The following is a 21,463-nucleotide window of genomic DNA, read 5'->3' as shown; positions in this document are numbered from 1 at the left end:
CCGGCAGGAGTTCCAGAAATTTGGTGCCACCACTGAAAAGACTGCTGCATGCACTCATCATCCCATATGGCAGTGGGTAGCAGGAACACAACCTCCAGATCTTAACGGGCAGGCAAAATCATATAGGAACAGGTGGTCCTTTTGATATTTCAAGGTCAAACTATGCAGGACTTTGAAATTTAACAACTATCACATTCAGCTTTGCTAGAGGTCCACAAATTATAGTGTTATTAAGAAGGCGGAAAAACTTTTCTCTAGCCACTTGCAGCATTTTATACACTTCTGAAGTGTAAACAGGTAGAGGGATCTTTTTTTCATATGCGGTGGACTTGTAAGAAAGCGAGGGTATTTTGGGAAATGATATATGATGAGATGAAAAAGATGTTTAAAGTGATTATACCAACAAACCCTGAAGCTTTTCTCTTAGGGATTATAGGGAAAGAAGTTCTTTTAAAAAAGATGATTAAGCTGATTAAACTAGGATTCTTTATGCACAAAAATGGAAGGAAGAAGAAGTCCCCACCAAAGAAGAATAGATAAGCAAGTGTGGAATTGGCAAAGTTAATAGCCAAAATAAGAGAATCTAATGACATTTGTTTCATGGAAGAATGGAAGTCTTTTTCGGACTACTTAAAGAAATACTCCAGTATGATGAATTTGTGAGCAGGATTTGAACCATGAGTAACAGAAGGAATTGGAGATGATAGCATTGTTGTTATGGCATAAGAGAGGGAAGGTAGGGTGCAACAGAAGGAGATTTTATATGGATTTTATAAACTTCTATCATATTGCTTCTTACTCACCTTTTCTAAAAAGTTCCAAATACTGTAACCTTCCTTTACAGGTAAAAGGTAAAGGTAAAGGACCCCTGGACGGTTAAGTCCAGTCAAAGGTGACTATGGGGTTTAAGTGCTCATCTCGCTTTCAGGTTGAAGGAGCTGGCGTTTGACCACAGACACTTTTCCGGGTCATGTGGTCAGCATGACTAAACTGCTGCTGGTGCAATGGGACACTGTGATGGAAACCAGAGTGCATGGAAATGCTGTTTACCTTCCCGCTGGAGTGGTACCTATTTATCTACTTGCACTGGTGTGCTTTTGAACTGCTAGGTTGGCAGGAGCTGGGACAGAGCAATGGGAGCTCACCCCTTCATGCAGACTTGGAACTGCCGACCTCATGATCAGCAAGCATGAGAGGCTCGGTGGTTTAGACCAAAGTGCCACCGGCATCCACTTCCTGTAAGCATAGAGGCCCTGTAATAGATGGATTGTCTACTTGCCTGCTCTTTGCCTTGCCTGCTGCTTCTCTGTCCGCATGCTGCTGCCCATTTCAGTGAGATGACCATGTCACTCATACTTCTGCTGGCCACCTCACTAAGAGAAGAACATACAGGGTCCACCATTTGCTCCCAACTAAGCTCACCGCACTGAGAAAGAGATTGTGCTGCTTTTGGCAGCTTCCGCAAGAGAAATAAATATTCTGCCCACATGCTACTGCCTGTCTGAGTGGAAGAGGAATGAAGACAAATGAATGCCTCTCCCCACAAGATGATGCTCCCTGCCTGAAGGACAGGGGCTGCCCACTGTGGCCCATGCTAGCCACCTGAGGGAGAAAAACTGGCCACTGTGATCTCATGCTGATGCTGCCTATTTCACAGACTGGCCACTGTGTTCTCACACGGATGTGAGAGAAGGAGAGACACAGGCCATTGTGATGTCATGCTGATGCTGAAGGAGAGAGAAACTGGCCAACTGCTGTTCACCTGAATAACAAGGAGACACTGCCTGGCACGCCAACACATTGCTCACCATGTTCATGAGAATTATGCCCTTTGCGCCTTGGACCAAACTGGGGTTTCTTAACTTGCTTTTACTCTCCTGTTCCTGCATATTAGGTTCCCTTACCAGAGGTCTATAATAACAAAAGGTAGGTAAAGGTAAAAGGGAAAGGACCCCTGGATGGTTAAGTCCAGTCAAAGGCGAATATGGAGTTGTGGCACTCATCTCACTTTCAGACTGAAGGAGCTGGCGTTTGTCCACAGACAGCTTTCCGGATCACATGGCCAGCATGACTTAACTGCTTCTGGTGCAATGGAACACTGTGACGGAAACCAGAGCGCATGGAAATGCTGTTTACCTTCCTGCCACAGCAGTACAGTGGTACCTCGGGTTAAGTATTTAATTCGTTGTGGAGGTCCGTTCTTAACCTGAAACTGTTCTTAACCTGAAGCTCCACTTTAGCTAATGGGGCCTCCTGCTGTCACCGCACCGCTGGAGCACAATTTCTGTTCTCATCCTGAAGCAAAGTTCTTAACCCGAAGCACTATTTCTGGGTTAGCAGAGTCTGTAACCTGAAGCGTATGTAACCTGAAGCATATGTAACCTTGAGGTACCACTGTACCTATTTATCTACTTGCACTGGCATGCTTTGGAACTGCTAGGTTGGCAGGAGCTGGGACAGAGCAACACGAGCTCAGCTCGTCATGGGGATTCGAACCACCAACCTTCCAATCAGCAAGCCCAAGTGGCTCAGGGTTTAGACCACAGTGCCACCCTTTCCCTATTTCCTTTATAGAGAAGTTGCTCCATGCCTTTGATCATTTTGGTTGCCCTTTCCTGAACCTTTTCCAACTCTACAAATCCGTTCTGGAGGCCTGTTCGCAACATGAAAAGAGCGCAACCCGTAACATGAAGAGGACGTAACATGAGGTATGACTGTATCAGAAACTGCATCTAGATTCCCACCGACTCCCTGCTCCCCGGAGCTTCCTTAATTCCTTTTATTCCCACTTCCAGGATTGTTTGCTTACCATATCACTCTCAGAAATGCTGGAAATGCTTGCAATGTCAAGGCTCATGGCTATTACCACAGGCTCTCCTGCAAAAGGAAAGGAATGGGAAGTTTAAACTGCAGAATCAGTCTAGGTGGTACCAAGCTAAGGGTACCAATAGTCTAATGACTTAGCATACGATGAGCAGGGCTAGGTTTTCAACATCGCAATATATCACCAACATCGCAATAAACATTGTGATAGACCAATATATCATGATGTCTGAAATAAGGATGAAGCTATGACAGGGCGTTGGCTGGCTTCATGGTTTTTCCTGCATCGTGATTTGGGCCAGCATCTGCTCTTGTGATTCGCTGCCTCTTCTAGGAGAATTGAGCTGGCACAGTTAACTGGGGCTGCAGGAATCGAGAGACGGCTTCATGTTTTCCCCAACATTGTGATTTTTGCATAGCGCACTCACACGTCATCAGTGGCGTAGCGTGGGTTGTCAGCACCCGGGGCAAGGCAAGTAATTTGCACCCCCTAACCCGTGGATTTGCGCCCCCTAACCCTAACCCCCAGATGTTGCGCCCGGTGCGGCCGGCCCCCCCTGCACCCCCCACGCTACGCCACTGCACGTCATGATTTGTGATATATTGTCAGGTCAAAAATTATGAAACCGATATCACGATATGGACTTCAAATCGGTTTCGGACGATAGGTTGACACATCGGCCAGCCCTAAAGGTGAGCTTATTGCTTTGCTATGACTCAGTCCCCACTCTGGAAGATAGTTTTGAATGCATTCCTAAACAGGTTGTGACATCTTTGCCTACTCAGCAAAAGACAGAAAGCATGAATAAGGACAAAATCAAAATTCCCGTTGACCTGCCAGGACATTTGGGAAGAGTGGCGTTTATTATCACGATGAGCTGATGCATTAAGAATATAGCCCTCTGAGGCTGTAATTCTATACATGCTTACCTGGCAGTAAATTCCATTAACATCCTTGGGGCTTACTGCTGAGTAGACATGCCTAGGCCTCACGGTGCAAAGCTCCTTAACTGAGGGGTGTTGGCAGGGGAGACCAGGATGTGATTAGCTCATTAATTCTGAAGCAGATGCTTTCAAAATGTGAATGACCAGCTCCTGTGTTCTACAGGAATGCGGGCCATTGAAAGAACGAAGATGGCCAAGTTGAAGAAGGTCAGATTCATCATAAAATGAAGGTTACCTAAACAGTGCATGGCCTTTTCATGAAGAAGCAGAATGACTGTTATGATTAATAAGCATCTTGAGGTCTTCTTATGAGATGATGTTGACAATGACATCTGATGTGTTGACTGCATAGACAGGAGATTATAATGGTGTGTGAAAAGAAGATTGGACACAAAATCCTAGTTATAATATAGACTTCTTCCTGTTCACTCACTTAGAAAGCATTTGCTTATGCCCTGACATAACCAGGCAATTCCTCTATTTTTCTTTGCTGTAAGTTGCTTGGAGACCTTTGGGTGACAACCAACTAATAAGTTTAATAAATAAAAAAGCTAAAAATATATACTAGCCCTTTCAATGTTGCCCCATCAGCTGGGAGTTATTCCTTCTGCTGCCTTGACCACCATTCGGGTGAAGTAATCACTATAATTGTTTATCTGTCTGTAAAGATATCTATATTCTTACATTTTTAAATTATGATGCTTTTTCAATTTTTTTTTTTTTTGGTCCAGTTCTTCTCTTTCTCCCATTCCAGCTCTTTTTATCTGCTGCACTGAAAGACTGTTTAAAGGGCCATTAGGCTATAGTCATTTACAGACATATACCTGGCAGAAAGTGCCGTTAAACTCAATGGAGCTTACACCTGCCAGTGATATGGCAGCATAAAAACCGCTGCATCTCAGCGTTTAGTTAGCTTTTTCCGAATTCTTGGGATAAGGTGGGATATTAAAATTACTACATAAATAAATTTGGTCCCGGCATTTCAAACCGCTTACATTGCTCTACACCTGCTAAGGTCATATTTATTATTGCTAGGTTAGGAGGTGTCTGCTATTAAGAGTACGCAAAGTACAGAAAATGTTTAGCAATAATAAGAATAATACACTGAAACTATCGAATTGCACTGTGAAGGAAGGAACATACCAGGCTTTGTGCAATGTTGGGCTATGCATGTTTACTCATAAGTAAGTCCTAATGTGTTTGTAAGGCTTAAAGGTAAAGGGACCCCTGACCATTAGGTCCAGTTGTGACCGACTCTGGGGTTGCGGCGCTCATCTCCCTTTACTGGCCAAGGGAGCTGGCATACAGTTTCCGGGTCATGTGGCCAGCATGACTAAGCCACTTCTGGCGAACCACAGCAGCGCACGGAAACGCCGTTTACCTTCCCGCCACAGCGGTACCTATTTATCTATTTGCACTTTGACGTGCTTTCGAACTGCTAGGTTGGCAGGAGCAGGGACCGAGCAACGGGAGCTCACCCCGTCGCGGGGATTCGAACTGCCAACCTTCTGATCGGCAAGTCCTAGGCTCTGTGGTTTAACCCACAGCGCCACCCGCGTCCCAAGCTTTGTGAGGCTTACTCCCTAGTACAGTGGTGCCTCGCAAGACGAAATAAATTCGTTCTGCGTGTTTTTTCGTCTTGTGAATTTTTCGTCTTGCGAAGCACGGTTTCCCATAGGAAATGCATTGACAGTTTCCCATAGGAATGCATTGACGGTTTTAAGAAAAAGGCGCAAGACGTTTTCATCTTGCGAAGCAAGCCCATAGGGAAATTCGTCCTGCGAAGCAACTCAAAAAACAAAAAACTCTTTCGTCTTGCGAGTTTTTCGTCTTGCGAGGCATTTGTCTTGCGAGGTACCACTGTAAATGACTATATATATATATATATATATATATGCAGGTTTTGGTGTCCTCGGGTGTCTTCCCGTGTAAAAGTTGGGGTGTCTAGGCGACGTTTCGACGAGGTCTCACTCGTCATCTTCAGGCTGGTGCTTTCGGCTTCTTGTTACTGGAACAGAGCAGGATCTCAGTGTTTGAGTTCCTATAAATACTGTTGAGGAGGTGTGGTGTATAGCCTCCAATGTTCTGGGCAGAGAGGAGGTTCCCAGGCTAGTGTGCCTTTTCTTCTTTTGTTCCTTAATTACTTGAGGGATATCTTGAGTGATTTCTTGAGTGATTTCCTGAATCCCACTTAGGTGGGTCATTAGGTGTGGATTAGTTGCTAAAGCCTTCGTGTCTTGAACTCTTGAACTTTGTGAAGAGTTTTTCTGAGAAGATGGCTGTACTGCACTTGGTTGTGCTCTGGCTTGGCTTCGTGTATAGGGGCGAGCTGTGGTTTTGTGGCCTGTGCCAGCCAGATCTGTGTAGGGATTGCAGGGGGGTGCAGCATCCGGAGGTGCCACCCTGGTTTGGCTACTGGATGGTGTCTGTAATTTATCTGTGGAGAGGGTCTGGGTTTGGGTCTGGTGTGGTTGATTGGTGATGGCGTTCTGTGTGCCTCTGGATCTGGTGTCAGATTTTGTGGGGAGGGCTAATTTCCAGATGTCTGGCAAGCGGGATGTGTCGTCACGCTTGTTCATGTTGTGAGGGTGTTTCTCTATCTCGATGGCTTCCATGATTATTCTCTTGTGGTGATGTTCCATGTTAAAGAGCAATTTGGAATCTGCAAAATTAATTTCGTGTCCTGTTTCTTTCATGTGTTGGAAAAGAGAGGAAGTTTTTTCTTCTTTTTTGACGGCATTCTTGTGTTCTGCGATCCGTGCATTTATTCGTCTGTTTGTTTGTCCAATGTACGTGGCTGGGCAGACTTTGCAGGGTATTTCATAGACCCCTTGGTTTTCCAACTGAATTTTATCCTTGGGGTTTCTGAGGATATTGGCTATTTTTTGGTTGGTGCAAAAGGCTGTTTTGATATTGTGTTTATGGAGGATTTTGCTAATTTTATCTGTAGTGCCCTTGATATAAGGAAGGAGGGCTATGCCATTGTTTTCTTCTGTGTCTTGGTTTTTGGGGGGTGTTTCTTTTTGGATTAGCTTCGTAACCCTGTTTTGCTGGTATCCATTGGCAATTAACACATTTGAGAGATTCTGTAACTCAGTTGTCAAGTGGTCTTCGTCAGCCAGGCGTTTGGTTCTGGAGATGAGAGTCTTGGCTACGGAGTTTATTTGTGCAGGGTGGTGGTGTGATTGTGCATGTAAGTAGCGGTTGGTGTGTGTTTTTTTCCGGTAGATAGTGTGTCCTAGGGAGCCATCAGGTTTTTTGTAGATTAGGACGTCAAGGAAGGGAAGTTGGTTGTTGGCTTCTATTTCCATAGTGAATTGTATTTTGGGGTGTAGGCTGTTGAGATGTGTGAGGAAGCTATCCAGTTTTTCCTTCCCGTGTGGCCAAATTACAAAGGTGTCGTCAACATATCTGAGCCAAAGTTTGGGTTTGTGTTCTGACTTGTCTAAAGCATTGGTTTCAAAGTGTTCCATGTACAGGTTAGCGATGACCGGTGAGAGGGGTGATCCCATAGGTGCTCCTTCTATCTGTTTGTATCTTTGTCCATTGTGGATGAAGTACGTGTTGGTTAGGCAGTGGTTGGTCAGGTCCAAGATGTATTCGGGGGGATTGTATTTGTTTTGAATGGCTGTCAAGGCTTCATTAATGGGCACTTGTGTGAAGAGAGATACAACATCGAAGCTCACAAGTAGGTCATTGGGTTGTAGGTTTTGCTTCTTTATTGTTTCTATGAACTGGAAGGAGTTTGGAACGTGTGAAGAGATGGATTCTGCATAGGGCTGAAGTTGCTTGGCGAGAAATTTAGCGAGATTTTGTAGAGGTGAGCCTATGGAGCTGACTATTGGTCTGAGTGGTGTTCCTTCTTTGTGTATCTTGGGGAGGCCGTAGAGTTTGGGGCATCTGGATGATTTTTCTCTGGGGATGATTCTTAGCTGGATTTCTTCACTGATAGGAGAGGCTTTTATTTTGGATTTGGTGGTTTTTTCCAGATAGGTGGTGGGATCTGTTTTTATAGGTTGGTAGGTAGGGTCTTGGAGTAGATTTGATAGTTTTGTTTGGTAGTCTGATGTGTTCATCACAACAGTGGCATTACCTTTGTCTGCTGGGAGAATGATTATGTTGTTGTCTTTCCTCAGGTTGGTGAGTGCTTTCTGTTCTTCTTTGTGTAAATTGCTTCTGGGTGGTTTGCTGGAGCAGAGGATGTTGGTGACTTCAAGTCTGATTTTATTGGCTTCATCTGGATTGATTTTGGTTAGGCTAGCTTCGACTCCGCATATGATGTTTTCCGTGGGGATGCGTCTCGGGGCGACTGCAAAGTTGAAACCTTTGGAGAGTACTTTGGTTTCAGTTGAGGTGAGGATCCTGTCTGATATGTTATGTACTGTTTGTTTCATGGGTTGTTGTGGAGGGTGGCTGGGCTTCTGGCGTTTCTCTAGTTTGTGGAGTTTGTTGGTGTGTGTGTCTGTCTTGTGTGAGGTCTCCGTTTCAGCTCTCCAGACGGCTAGTTGTTTGCATTTGTCCCAGAGTGCAGGGTGGATTTTGTTACAGAGTTTGAGGTGAAGAGTGAGTAGATCTTTGTTGGTTTGGTTTAGTAGGTATCTTTTCTTGTGTAGTTCGTTTCTGATTAGAGATAGTTCAGTTCGTTTCAGGATCCTTTCGGTAGCTGGGGTTTTAGAGTGGAATTTAAGTTGGAAGCATGTGGGAATTAAGTTGTTGTCTCGGCAGTTGCGTAGGAACAAGAGATCACATAAGATGGTGGCTCTTCGGATTTCTAGTTTCTCGTAGGTTCTTGTCAGCTGGAAGGTTTCCTCCCCGTAGAGGTGAGATATTTGCTTTCGTAGATTTTCACGGGTACAGGAATGCAGGTTTTGGTGTCCTCGGGTGTCTTCCCGTGTAAAAGTTGGGGTGTCTAGGCGACGTTTCGACGAGGTCTCACTCGTCATCTTCAGGCTGGTGCTTTCGGCTTCTTGTTACTGGAACAGAGCAGGATCTCAGTGTTTGAGTTCCTATAAATACTGTTGAGGAGGTGTGGTGTATAGCCTCCAATGTTCTGGGCAGAGAGGAGGTTCCCAGGCTAGTGTGCCTTTTCTTCTTTTGTTCCTTAATTACTTGAGGGATATCTTGAGTGATTTCTTGAGTGATTTCCTGAATCCCACTTAGGTGGGTCATTAGGTGTGGATTAGTTGCTAAAGCCTTCGTGTCTTGAACTCTTGAACTTTGTGAAGAGTTTTTCTGAGAAGATGGCTGTACTGCACTTGGTTGTGCTCTGGCTTGGCTTCGTGTATAGGGGCGAGCTGTGGTTTTGTGGCCTGTGCCAGCCAGATCTGTGTAGGGATTGCAGGGGGGTGCAGCATCCGGAGGTGCCACCCTGGTTTGGCTACTGGATGGTGTCTGTAATTTATCTGTGGAGAGGGTCTGGGTTTGGGTCTGGTGTGGTTGATTGGTGATGGCGTTCTGTGTGCCTCTGGATCTGGTGTCAGATTTTGTGGGGAGGGCTAATTTCCAGATGTCTGGCAAGCGGGATGTGTCGTCACGCTTGTTCATGTTGTGAGGGTGTTTCTCTATCTCGATGGCTTCCATGATTATTCTCTTGTGGTGATGTTCCATGTTAAAGAGCAATTTGGAATCTGCAAAATTAATTTCGTGTCCTGTTTCTTTCATGTGTTGGAAAAGAGAGGAAGTTTTTTCTTCTTTTTTGACGGCATTCTTGTGTTCTGCGATCCGTGCATTTATTCGTCTGTTTGTTTGTCCAATGTACGTGGCTGGGCAGACTTTGCAGGGTATTTCATAGACCCCTTGGTTTTCCAACTGAATTTTATCCTTGGGGTTTCTGAGGATATTGGCTATTTTTTGGTTGGTGCAAAAGGCTGTTTTGATATTGTGTTTATGGAGGATTTTGCTAATTTTATCTGTAGTGCCCTTGATATAAGGAAGGAGGGCTATGCCATTGTTTTCTTCTGTGTCTTGGTTTTTGGGGGGTGTTTCTTTTTGGATTAGCTTCGTAACCCTGTTTTGCTGGTATCCATTGGCAATTAACACATTTGAGAGATTCTGTAACTCAGTTGTCAAGTGGTCTTCGTCAGCCAGGCGTTTGGTTCTGGAGATGAGAGTCTTGGCTACGGAGTTTATTTGTGCAGGGTGGTGGTGTGATTGTGCATGTAAGTAGCGGTTGGTGTGTGTTTTTTTCCGGTAGATAGTGTGTCCTAGGGAGCCATCAGGTTTTTTGTAGATTAGGACGTCAAGGAAGGGAAGTTGGTTGTTGGCTTCTATTTCCATAGTGAATTGTATTTTGGGGTGTAGGCTGTTGAGATGTGTGAGGAAGCTATCCAGTTTTTCCTTCCCGTGTGGCCAAATTACAAAGGTGTCGTCAACATATCTGAGCCAAAGTTTGGGTTTGTGTTCTGACTTGTCTAAAGCATTGGTTTCAAAGTGTTCCATGTACAGGTTAGCGATGACCGGTGAGAGGGGTGATGCAGAATCCATCTCTTCACACGTTCCAAACTCCTTCCAGTTCATAGAAACAATAAAGAAGCAAAACCTACAACCCAATGACCTACTTGTGAGCTTCGATGTTGTATCTCTCTTCACACAAGTGCCCATTAATGAAGCCTTGACAGCCATTCAAAACAAATACAATCCCCCCGAATACATCTTGGACCTGACCAACCACTGCCTAACCAACACGTACTTCATCCACAATGGACAAAGATACAAACAGATAGAAGGAGCACCTATGGGATCACCCCTCTCACCGGTCATCGCTAACCTGTACATGGAACACTTTGAAACCAATGCTTTAGACAAGTCAGAACACAAACCCAAACTTTGGCTCAGATATGTTGACGACACCTTTGTAATTTGGCCACACGGGAAGGAAAAACTGGATAGCTTCCTCACACATCTCAACAGCCTACACCCCAAAATACAATTCACTATGGAAATAGAAGCCAACAACCAACTTCCCTTCCTTGACGTCCTAATCTACAAAAAACCTGATGGCTCCCTAGGACACACTATCTACCGGAAAAAAACACACACCAACCGCTACTTACATGCACAATCACACCACCACCCTGCACAAATAAACTCCGTAGCCAAGACTCTCATCTCCAGAACCAAACGCCTGGCTGACGAAGACCACTTGACAACTGAGTTACAGAATCTCTCAAATGTGTTAATTGCCAATGGATACCAGCAAAACAGGGTTACGAAGCTAATCCAAAAAGAAACACCCCCCAAAAACCAAGACACAGAAGAAAACAATGGCATAGCCCTCCTTCCTTATATCAAGGGCACTACAGATAAAATTAGCAAAATCCTCCATAAACACAATATCAAAACAGCCTTTTGCACCAACCAAAAAATAGCCAATATCCTCAGAAACCCCAAGGATAAAATTCAGTTGGAAAACCAAGGGGTCTATGAAATACCCTGCAAAGTCTGCCCAGCCACGTACATTGGACAAACAAACAGACGAATAAATGCACGGATCGCAGAACACAAGAATGCCGTCAAAAAAGAAGAAAAAACTTCCTCTCTTTTCCAACACATGAAAGAAACAGGACACGAAATTAATTTTGCAGATTCCAAATTGCTCTTTAACATGGAACATCACCACAAGAGAATAATCATGGAAGCCATCGAGATAGAGAAACACCCTCACAACATGAACAAGCGTGACGACACATCCCGCTTGCCAGACATCTGGAAATTAGCCCTCCCCACAAAATCTGACACCAGATCCAGAGGCACACAGAACGCCATCACCAATCAACCACACCAGACCCAAACCCAGACCCTCTCCACAGATAAATTACAGACACCATCCAGTAGCCAAACCAGGGTGGCACCTCCGGATGCTGCACCCCCCTGCAATCCCTACACAGATCTGGCTGGCACAGGCCACAAAACCACAGCTCGCCCCTATACACGAAGCCAAGCCAGAGCACAACCAAGTGCAGTACAGCCATCTTCTCAGAAAAACTCTTCACAAAGTTCAAGAGTTCAAGACACGAAGGCTTTAGCAACTAATCCACACCTAATGACCCACCTAAGTGGGATTCAGGAAATCACTCAAGAAATCACTCAAGATATCCCTCAAGTAATTAAGGAACAAAAGAAGAAAAGGCACACTAGCCTGGGAACCTCCTCTCTGCCCAGAACATTGGAGGCTATACACCACACCTCCTCAACAGTATTTATAGGAACTCAAACACTGAGATCCTGCTCTGTTCCAGTAACAAGAAGCCGAAAGCACCAGCCTGAAGATGACGAGTGAGACCTCGTCGAAACGTCGCCTAGACACCCCAACTTTTACACGGGAAGACACCCGAGGACACCAAAACCTGCATTCCTGTACCCGTGAAAATCTACGAAAGCATATATATATATATATATATTCATGCGTTTTCCATTTTTCCATTTTCACATCGTGTTTCCTCCACGGTATTCATAATAAACCTAAGATCTGCTGCATCTCCATTTATTTTTCCACCTTTCTTTCATCCCTTTTACTCCTTAATTATAGTTGACTGCTGCTCATGTGATTACTCCTTCTTGCAAATTAATTGCAGTATCATATTTTCTTAGGTACTCCCCAAAGCTTTCCCATTCACCCTTTCATCCAGATTTCTTATGTTGGCTTTCATATTGGCAAGTTCTGCAAATTCTGTCAATTTATATAGCCATTGTTCCTTAGTTTTACTTTCTTTCCAACATCTAGTGTATGGCCGCAGCTGTTGCATAGAGAAATAAGTTGCATGCCTTCATGAGAATCTCATCTTCAGTTATACCTAGTAGGAAGGCTTTAAACTCCCTAGTAAATGAACAATGGAACAGGTGAGGGTATTGGGTAGGGTTAGCCTGCAGAAGAGATGACAGAGGTGATGCGATGTTGTTGTTTAGTCGTTTAGTCGTGTCCGACTCTTTGAGACCCCATGGACCAGAGCATGCCAGGCACTCCTGTCTTCCACTGTCTCCCGCACTGTCCAACCACCTCATCCTCTGTCGTCCCCTTCTCCTTGTGCCCTCAATCTTTCCCAACATCAGGGTCTTTTCCAGGGAGTCTTCTCTTCTCATGAGGTGGCCAAAGTATTGGAGCCTCAGCTTCAGGATCTGTCCTTCCAGTGAGCACTCAGGGCTGATTTCCTTCAGAATGGAGAGGTTTGATCTTCTTGCAGTCCATGGGACTCTCAAGAGTCTCCTCCAGCACCATAATTCAAAAGCATCGATTCTTCGGCGATCAGCCTTCTTGCTCCAGATACAGGTGGAAACTGAACACTGGAATTAGGGTAAGGGCAACTGATCTTAAGTTAATGGAATGGAATGGGAATAGGCAAGGGTCTCTAAGTTCAGCTTAAACAGGGGCATAGAGACAAAATTATAAAGACCAATAAATTATTTCCTCTCTTCAAGGCTGAAAGGCTTTGGCAGGTCCTACACAACTACAAAAGATGCTGATGATGTCATACCACCAAATTTTGGCCTGAGATATTTGTTGTATCCCCGGGTTAGGTTCCCGAATCCAGGGAGGGATGTTGAGGCTCGGCTATCTGACGTGTCAGCATAATGACCCAAGATGCACTTTCTGAAAACGAAAAGTAAGAAATGTTGAATGTGGCAGTGCCTACTCATCTGTTACGCAGCTGCAGCCTTCCTCTTCTCATCGCAGCCAACACTCATAAACCAAACAGAATCTTCATATTGCATTTATGCAGCATGTAAATACTAAATGCCTGCTTGTGGTTCTGTGTGAGAAGGTAGTCGGTGTCTAATTGTCACTGGATTAAAAACAAGGCCTTGCCTACTCTCCCACATTCCTCAGATGAAAATAGGGACCTTTTTCACTCCCCGCCAACAGACCCCCACTTGGCAGGATTTAATTATCAGTCAAGAATAATTTTCCAGCGCAAAAGAAACACTAAATACTTGAATATTTAGGACAGCAAGTATGAGATAATCTGCTAAGTATGAGCCAAAGGAAGAGTCCTTCCCTGTGTCCAATATAAATCATCAGCCGCTTTCTGCCTCACCTCTAGAGGCTGAGAACATGGGCGCAAAGCCATGTGGCAGGATTTTTTCGCTATTAAAAAAAAGGCATGTAGAACACTGAACTTTGTTTCTGTTGCTGCTCCAGATAATTGCCAAACAACAAATAAGTGGCCATTATCGTATAATCAACAGCTACCAGGTAAGGAAAGCTATAACTTTAACTGGAACAGAACTGCAGTTGCCAAATTACTGGCTAGTGTTGCTACAACTGGAAGAAAAACCATGAAGCAGTCTGCCAAGACCCACAGCAATTTTCAAGCGGTTCGTGGTATGGAGGGGGAAAACCACTCATCTAGGGTGGTGCTGTGGGTTAAACCACAGAGCCTAGGACTTGCCAATCAGAAGGTCGGCGGTTCGAATCCCCGCGACGGGGTGAGCTCCCGTTGCTCGGTCCCTGCTCTTGCCAACCTAGCAGTTCGAAGGCACGTCAAAGTGCAAATAGATAAATAGGTACCGCTCTGGCGGGAAGGTAAACGGCGTTTCTGTGAGCTGCTTTGGTTCGCCAGAAGCGGCTTAGTCATGCGGGCCACATGACCCAGAAGCTGTATGCCAGCTCCCTCGGCCAGTAAAGCGAGATGAGCGCCGCAACCCCAGAGTCGGTCACAAGTGGACCTAATGGTCAGGGGTCCCTTTACCTTTACTTAGCATCTTAACTGCATAGCTCTTGCTGTTTGCTGAAGACAAGCCTTTTTATCCTGGCCTTTAACAGTTAAATTATTTTGTTATGTGAGACCCACCAAGGGGGGGGGGGGGAGTCCGCAGCAAAGTCACTACTCTTTCTGTGTGGGATTCCAGCAATGATTTCCACTCCAGTTAGAGTTTTGGGGGGAAATCTGAGATGGGGGTAATTAATTGAAATGGAATTGGTTTGCTGCTACTACTGGGCAAGACATTATTGGAATACGTTAATTGGGGGACATGTGGATGGGGTACAAATTAATACAATAATGTATTTGGGGTGATTTTAGTTGGAAAGTGAAATTAATTGGCTAGCCTTCTGTGAAATATACATTCTAGTAATTATTTCCTAAATTTGCATCTTTCTCTCTCATTCATATATATAGTTTGTGTGTGTGTGTAATATATATATTACACACAAATATAAAGGCTATATATATATATATATATATATATATATATATATATATATCTTTTTTGCCTTTTCATCATATCCTCTTTAAAAAAAAAAAAGATTTGGACACTTTAGAAAGCCTATCTAAATTCCCGCCTCAGATTTTTACATCATGCAATAGCCCCAGAAAACTATCTGGATGCTTCTATATTGCATAAACAGATTAGCTGTGCGGCAGATATTCTTAAATATTTCAGCTTACCCTTCACACAAAAGAAAAAGACAGACATGGATGGAGAAGTAACAACTGCAAGACATTTGTGAAGATTATTTTCACCACTGGCTCAGATGGCTCACTTGTCAGTGATCTGCAAAGCAAAGCAGATAAGTATTTCACCTGTATAAGCAGGGATGAATCAATCAGTATATTTTCATATCAGCATCACATGATCAGCCACATATCTGTTTCTGCCCATTTCTGCACCAACCAGCAATTTTTTTAAGCCCACACAAAAGTTCACATTTAAATGTGTATTTAAAAATTTATTTTAAATTCATCTTCTTTTTTTAAAAAAATGACAAATAACAAAGTGCCTAGATCTATATCAGACCATTTAGGAGATGTGAAAGAGAGAGAGTCCACACATTAGCTCTGGAGGTGCAAATCAGGTCAAGTCAATAGGTGTTGAAATTCAAAAAGCTCAAATTCCTCAAGCAAACCTCTAGAAGCCCAACTTTGTCTCATAAAACAAACCACCCTAAAAAAATTAATACACACACACAGTTTAAAAAAAACACCACACCCTGTTTACAGCCATACATTAAGTGCTGAGCATTGTTAGGAGACCCCTGACAGAGCTACAATTCCCAACAAACTACAATTCCCAGAATTCTTTGGGGAAACGAGAAGGGAGTGACAGGCCTGCGAAGATTAATGAGCAGACGCCAAGATTGTTTTTATGGAAGTGATGAAATGCGTCTGCTGTCTGAATAAGACTCTTGGATGAATGGGAAAACCCACACAGGATATAAAAATGCTTGTTTTCAACTCGCTTGTGGAGACTATCAGAGGTCACAAAGAAAGGAAAAATATATGAAAACAGCAAGAAGAGATGAGGAAAACGACAAAGAAGGAATGGATAGAATTGTGAACATTATAAGGACAGAATTGTGAACATTAAAACAGCAGCAATAAGATGACTGGATCCCTTTCGGAGCTCGAAACATGGGTACCCCCAACAAAAAATTAAAAATTGGCTCTGTAATTTGGAATTAATGTGATCTGATTGGTTTGTTAATAAAAAATATTTTTTAAAAAAAGAATTATTTGGGGAAAGCCATGACTATTAACATGAATTTATATCTCCTCGCAGACACAGATAAGTATGTGACCTGGCGTGTAGCACTCTTTGCAGCTGCCGCTGGGAAAATTAGAGCAAATTATATAGCCAAGGTAGCCACCAACTGTAAAGGAGATGAATTTATTTGACCCTATCTACATCAAGCTATATTCTATCTTCGTCACCAAACTCCGAGTATAATTGCACGCTGTATTAATTGACATTGTTTTTTGATATATTAGTGGCCATGTGATGATTTTAGCTTATGAATTTTATTGTTTAATGTCTTGATTTGTATATTGGGGTGCAGTGGTACCTCTGGTTAAGTACTTAATTGGTTCCGGAGTTCTATTCTTAACCTGAAGCACCACTTTAGCTAATGGGGCCTCCTGCTGCTGCCGCGCCGCCAGAGCCCGATTTCTGTTCTTATCCTGAAGCAAAGTTCTTAACCGGAAGCACTATTTCTGGGTTAGCGGAGTGTGTAACCTAAAGCATATGTAACCCAAGGTACCACTGTACTTTTATAGTTCTGTTTACAGTACGTAATGTTTTGATTATATATATGTTTTAAGTCTTTTGTATCAATCCAGTATATTTTCTTTTAATTGTTGCATGATTCTGTGTGCATTGCGGCAGCTTTTGGCTATGTGCAATAAAACTGACTGACTGACTGACTGACCATGACTATTAAAGTGATATAAGAGTGCTTTACATGTATGGAATGGATGCTGTTGGCATCCGTCTGTCTTGAGAGACAATGGAGTGCACCTCCAGGGTGAAGTCAAAACACTGTGCTAGCAGCTCCCTGGGGTGCAAGCCTGAGCAGTGTGTATGGAGGTCCTGGGCTGCCTAGATGACAAGCCCCCCCCCCCCACACCTCTGGTCCAAAAAAACCAGAGCAATACATTTGGCACCAGCTTGGCTGCAGGAGTTGCAGGAAGGAGGTGTAAAAATAATGCCATCCACTCAGTCTCAATTTGTGTAGGGTTGACACCTTAGCCTAGGGGTCAGCAAACTTTTTCAGCAGGGAGCCGGTCCACTGTCCCTCAGACCTTGTGGGGGGCCGGACTATATTTTCTTTGGAGAGGGGTGAAAGAATTCCTATGCCCCACAAATAACCCAGAGATGCGTTTTAAATAAAAGCACACATTCTACTCATGTAAAAACACCAGACAGGCCCCACAAATAACCCAGAGATGCATTTGAAATAAAAGGACACATTCTACTCATGTAAAAACATGCTGATTCCCGGACCGTCCACAGGCCGGATTGAGAAGGCGATTGGGCCAGATCCGGCCCCGGGCCTTAAGTTTGCCTATCCACGCCTTAGCCTATTCTTCTCCTGAACGGATGTAACACGTGTCCAAACAGAGGAACATAATACAGTGGTACCTCAGGTTACATACGCTTCAGGTTACAGACTCTGCTAACCGAGAAATAGTGCTTCAGGTTCAGAACTTTGCTTCAGGATAAGAACAGAAATCGTGCTCAGGAGGCGCGGTAGCAGTGGGAGGCCCCATTAGCTAACGTGGTGCTTCAGGTTAAGAACAGTTTCAGGTTAAGTTCGGACCTCCGGAACGAATTAAGTACTTAACCTGAGGTAGCACTGTATGTCTCACTAAATAGGCTTATAATACTTGTTCAATACGTACTTGGAAGCAAGTATTGGCGTCGCCATACTGCATTGCTTCATTCTGATGGGTATGGTTGTTTGGAACAGAAGTGGGAATGTGCTATATTTTGAAGTGCTTTCGCTGACTTTCCTGGGAGTGGGCATGCCGCTGACTTCAAAGTCTGAAGTTACACAGGGCTGTGCTCACCAAAGCATGAACTGGCGGGGCAGTTAGCTTTCATCTAATGCCACCATTCTGTGCTGCCCACTGTATTATTGCTCACCAAAGCCAAACAATGAACGGCAATCGCTCAGTTGAAACACTCTCAGTGGTGCTCAAAATGTGTGCTAGGGAGCTCTGGAGTTCCTTAGAAGCTCAAGACTTCTTCCATAAGAAGATGTTTAATGATAGACATGCTCGCCTGAAAGACACCCCTGTTATGTACTGAAGTTTTCACCCTGGGCCAGCAGGGGGAATACTGTAGATAGTTTTCACTCAGGTCCACATATGCAAATAAGGGATTGAAAGTGACGTTCAGTGATGGGAGAGTTACAGAAAGTGGTTACTGTTGCGTTCTAGTTGAGCTCTATATAAGTAGGTTGGCTGAACCCTTCAGTTCAGTTCTGTTCTGGCCTGTGAATAAACAAGAGCTGTTTGAAGAATCGCTGTGTCGTCTGATATGTTCACCCACTTAACAACCCCTGTCCTTGCAAAGTCATTGAGAGCATATTGAACGTGTTTTAAGTTCACGTAGGATGACACTGACATCAAGCAGGCTTGTTTTCAGTAAAGACATGGAGTGAAGCTAAGCAGTACAGTGGTACCTCGGGTTAAGTACTTAATTCATTCCGGAGGTCCGTTCTTAATCTGAAACTGTTCTTAACCTGAAGCACCACTTTAGCTAATGGGGCCTCCTGCTGCCGCCGCTCCACCAGAGCCCAATTTCTGTTCTCATCCTGAAGCAAAGTTCTTAACCCGAGGTACTATTTCTGGCTTAGTGGAGTCTGTAACCTGAAGCATATGTAACCCAAAGTACCACTGCATCTCGATCAGGGGTCAGCAAACCTTTACAGCAGGGGGCCGGTCCACTGTCCCTCAGACCTTGTGGGGGGCCGGACTATATTTTTTGGGGGGGGGATGAACGAATTCCTTTCCCCCACAAATAACCCAGAGATGCATTTTAAATAAAAGCACACATTCTACTCATGTAAAAACACGCTGATTCCTGGACCGTCTGTGGCCCGGTTTTGGAAGGCAATTGGGCCAGACCCGGCCCCCGGGCCTTAGGATTCCCAGACAATAGGTAGGCAAACTATCTATGCCAACTTGGAGTTCACGATGGAAGAATCTGACATCAGATCTTCTCCAACACTTGGACACCCAATATATCCTAAGGCTCTGGAACTCCATTCTAGCGGCCACTGGATTGAATTCTAAGGCTGCTTCCAGATTGCTGTTATTTCGTGGGTGGGAATCAACTGCATACTGGCAAATTTGGGATGTGCATTTGAAGGGGAAGCTGACCACCTGGACCCATGTCAGTATAGATTCAGGTCCCACATCTGGAACAGAAACTGCTTTGCCCATTCCAGTGGACAATCTCCACCAAGGTGTGACCCGCCAGATTCTTTAGGAACTCTCAATCAATTGCATTCGGAACCAAAGGTCGTGGTTTACTTCTGAGCCAGCCAGAGGTGGCGGCCAGGAGCGTGGCGTTACATTGGCTTTGTTCCCACTTGGTGGAGAGACTGAATAAGATTTCTTCTCCACCCCGTGGAACTTGTTCTGCGGGATTCTATAAAGCTGAGGTGCATATCCCCTGTTCTACCTGAAAGACCACCTGATTTTAGGCTGCATTTTTCTCTTCACGTATATTGCTTTTATATTGTACGTGGTGGCAGTGAAAAATAATGCCCAGATAAGAGAACCATCATGAAAAATACCAACCTATCCATCTCTAGCCATGATGAATCTGTAATAATAAAAATGTGATCTCATCTTGAATCAAGGCATAGATGATGAAGATTCCTCATTGGGCCAGCATTAGACACCAGGAACTGAATCTGATCTCAGTGCCAAAACATCTGAAGACAACATTAACCTTACCTCCATCACCACATTGGATCTCCCTGCCCTGTGTACCTTCCATGATCCCAGCTGCACCCCTCCCATTCAGCTAACAAGAAGAAGGAACTACGGCACACTTTAGTAAAAAATTAATTCAGAACATTGTGCCCATGGAAAGCCCTTCAAGAAATGGGCATTAAGCTGTTTTCCATGGTATAACTCGCTCCCTGCCCCAACCCCGCAAAAACGGTATGCCTCTATTAAACTACCAAAGAAAAGATAAGAAGCAGGAGGAAAAAGGATTGTCAGCATTTACTTACATTTAGTATACTTTTCGTCACAAAATGACCAGTGCTGGCTCCCAGTTTTGTTGGCACGAAACCAAAGCGGCAGACACTAACAGCTGAAGCCTGTGCGTGCAAATAAGTGAAAGTTAGAAGCTGTATAAGTCAATCCACTTGTCAAGGTGTTACACAAGCCGAGTTCCCTCAATGAAAGTCTGAGAGACTCACCGTCGGGAGTCAACATTCATTCAGCTGCAACTAATAATCCACTTCAGTCAATGCTGCCTGAGATCAATCATGCTGGGCATCTGTTCTGGGGCTGTGATTTTTCACTCAGTCAAGCGAACGTGCTTTCTCAGCTGACCTCTGCAGGTAGAAATCCACTCTCCTCCCAGGGACACAAACCGCAGGTAAATAATCCGTGGGCTTTCCCAGAACTTTACCTGTAACGCGATTTGCATGGCCCGTCCCCCTCAGCCGTTGTCCCAACCCAACCCATGCCATCATTTATGTTCCAGCATTTTCAGTGAGACCATTTTTCCCCAGTTAGATCATCACAAACTGTACCTACTGCACGCACACAGATGTAAGTTCCATTTAAGTTACATTCCAAGGCATGGAAATATATATTTTCATATATATATGAAAAACTGGTAGAGATGTAATAAAAGATGTGGCTGATTAATCAAAACAACATAGTTCCCACCAGGATGCAGACCCCAGAGAATAAGGGACTTAAGTGAAAAAAGATATAAATGCAATCTTTTGTCCCAAATAAATATTTATGCCTTCTCATTAATGATTTTAATTCTTTCTTTTTTGTGCATTCATCCTCACTTAACTGGTTTCAACAAGCTGAATTTTATTGTTTCGTAACCTGGATACCAGGGCTTAAGTGCAATCAATTAATCAATTAATCAAAGTTGCCTCTCAAAATAATTTATTTAATTTTATACATACTTTAAAAATCGCAACCTATCTCAATTGCATCATTACAGCACACTCTCTTTTGGAGTGGGGTTTACATTAAACGTACAATTTCTAATGAAAGAATGACCTGCTTAAAAATGTCGACTTACAATGTCTCATGTGCAGTTTCCTCGCCACCCATCATTCTCCAGCAGGCAGGCCTACCAGAAGGGAGAGGGAAAGGTGGCAAGGAAGCTGGTGTGGTGTGAAGGCACCAGCAAAGCCAATCTGGCCCTCCTGCTGGCGTGTTTGCCCTGCAACAGCCTCCCTTCTGCCTCACCCCTCTCAGTGAGCAACAGT

At 44.1% G+C, this 21,463-nt stretch overlaps 1 protein-coding gene and 1 long non-coding RNA gene across 4 annotated transcripts in view; one reads left to right on the top strand and one right to left on the bottom strand.

Annotated features, from left to right (window-relative positions):
* The window catches only part of LOC310673564, a 349,698-nt gene extending 347,300 nt beyond the window's left edge, over nt 1-2,398 (top strand). Inside the window, exon 3 of the long non-coding RNA XR_014509111.1 lies at nt 2,194-2,398. This is a non-coding gene — a long non-coding RNA (uncharacterized lncRNA). The remainder of the gene's footprint in view (nt 1-2,193) is intronic.
* GABRP (gamma-aminobutyric acid type A receptor subunit pi) overlaps nt 1-20,588 on the bottom strand; it is a 37,264-nt gene extending 16,676 nt beyond the window's left edge. Inside the window, exons 1-5 of one of the 3 annotated variants that reach the window (XM_083431990.1) lie at nt 20,423-20,588; nt 20,231-20,320; nt 15,153-15,258; nt 13,239-13,354; nt 2,810-2,877 (exon numbers count right to left, since the gene is read on the bottom strand). In XM_083431990.1, the coding sequence (XP_083288116.1) occupies nt 2,810-2,877; nt 13,239-13,354; nt 15,153-15,208 (240 nt within the window). In that variant the 5' untranslated portion in view covers nt 15,209-15,258; nt 20,231-20,320; nt 20,423-20,588. Of the gene's footprint in view, nt 1-1,279; nt 1,680-2,809; nt 2,878-13,238; nt 13,355-15,152; nt 15,259-20,230 lie in introns of those variants that run through there. The other 2 variants (XM_083431991.1, XM_083431992.1) reach the window with 2 other exon arrangements.
* Nucleotides 20,589-21,463: the final 875 nt, after the last annotated feature.

Source organism: Podarcis tiliguerta (genome assembly GCF_965153285.1).
Source record: "Podarcis tiliguerta genome assembly, chromosome: 3".
Taxonomy (NCBI): domain Eukaryota; kingdom Metazoa; phylum Chordata; class Lepidosauria; order Squamata; family Lacertidae; genus Podarcis; species Podarcis tiliguerta.
This window is presented reverse-complemented; position numbering and strand designations above follow the sequence as displayed.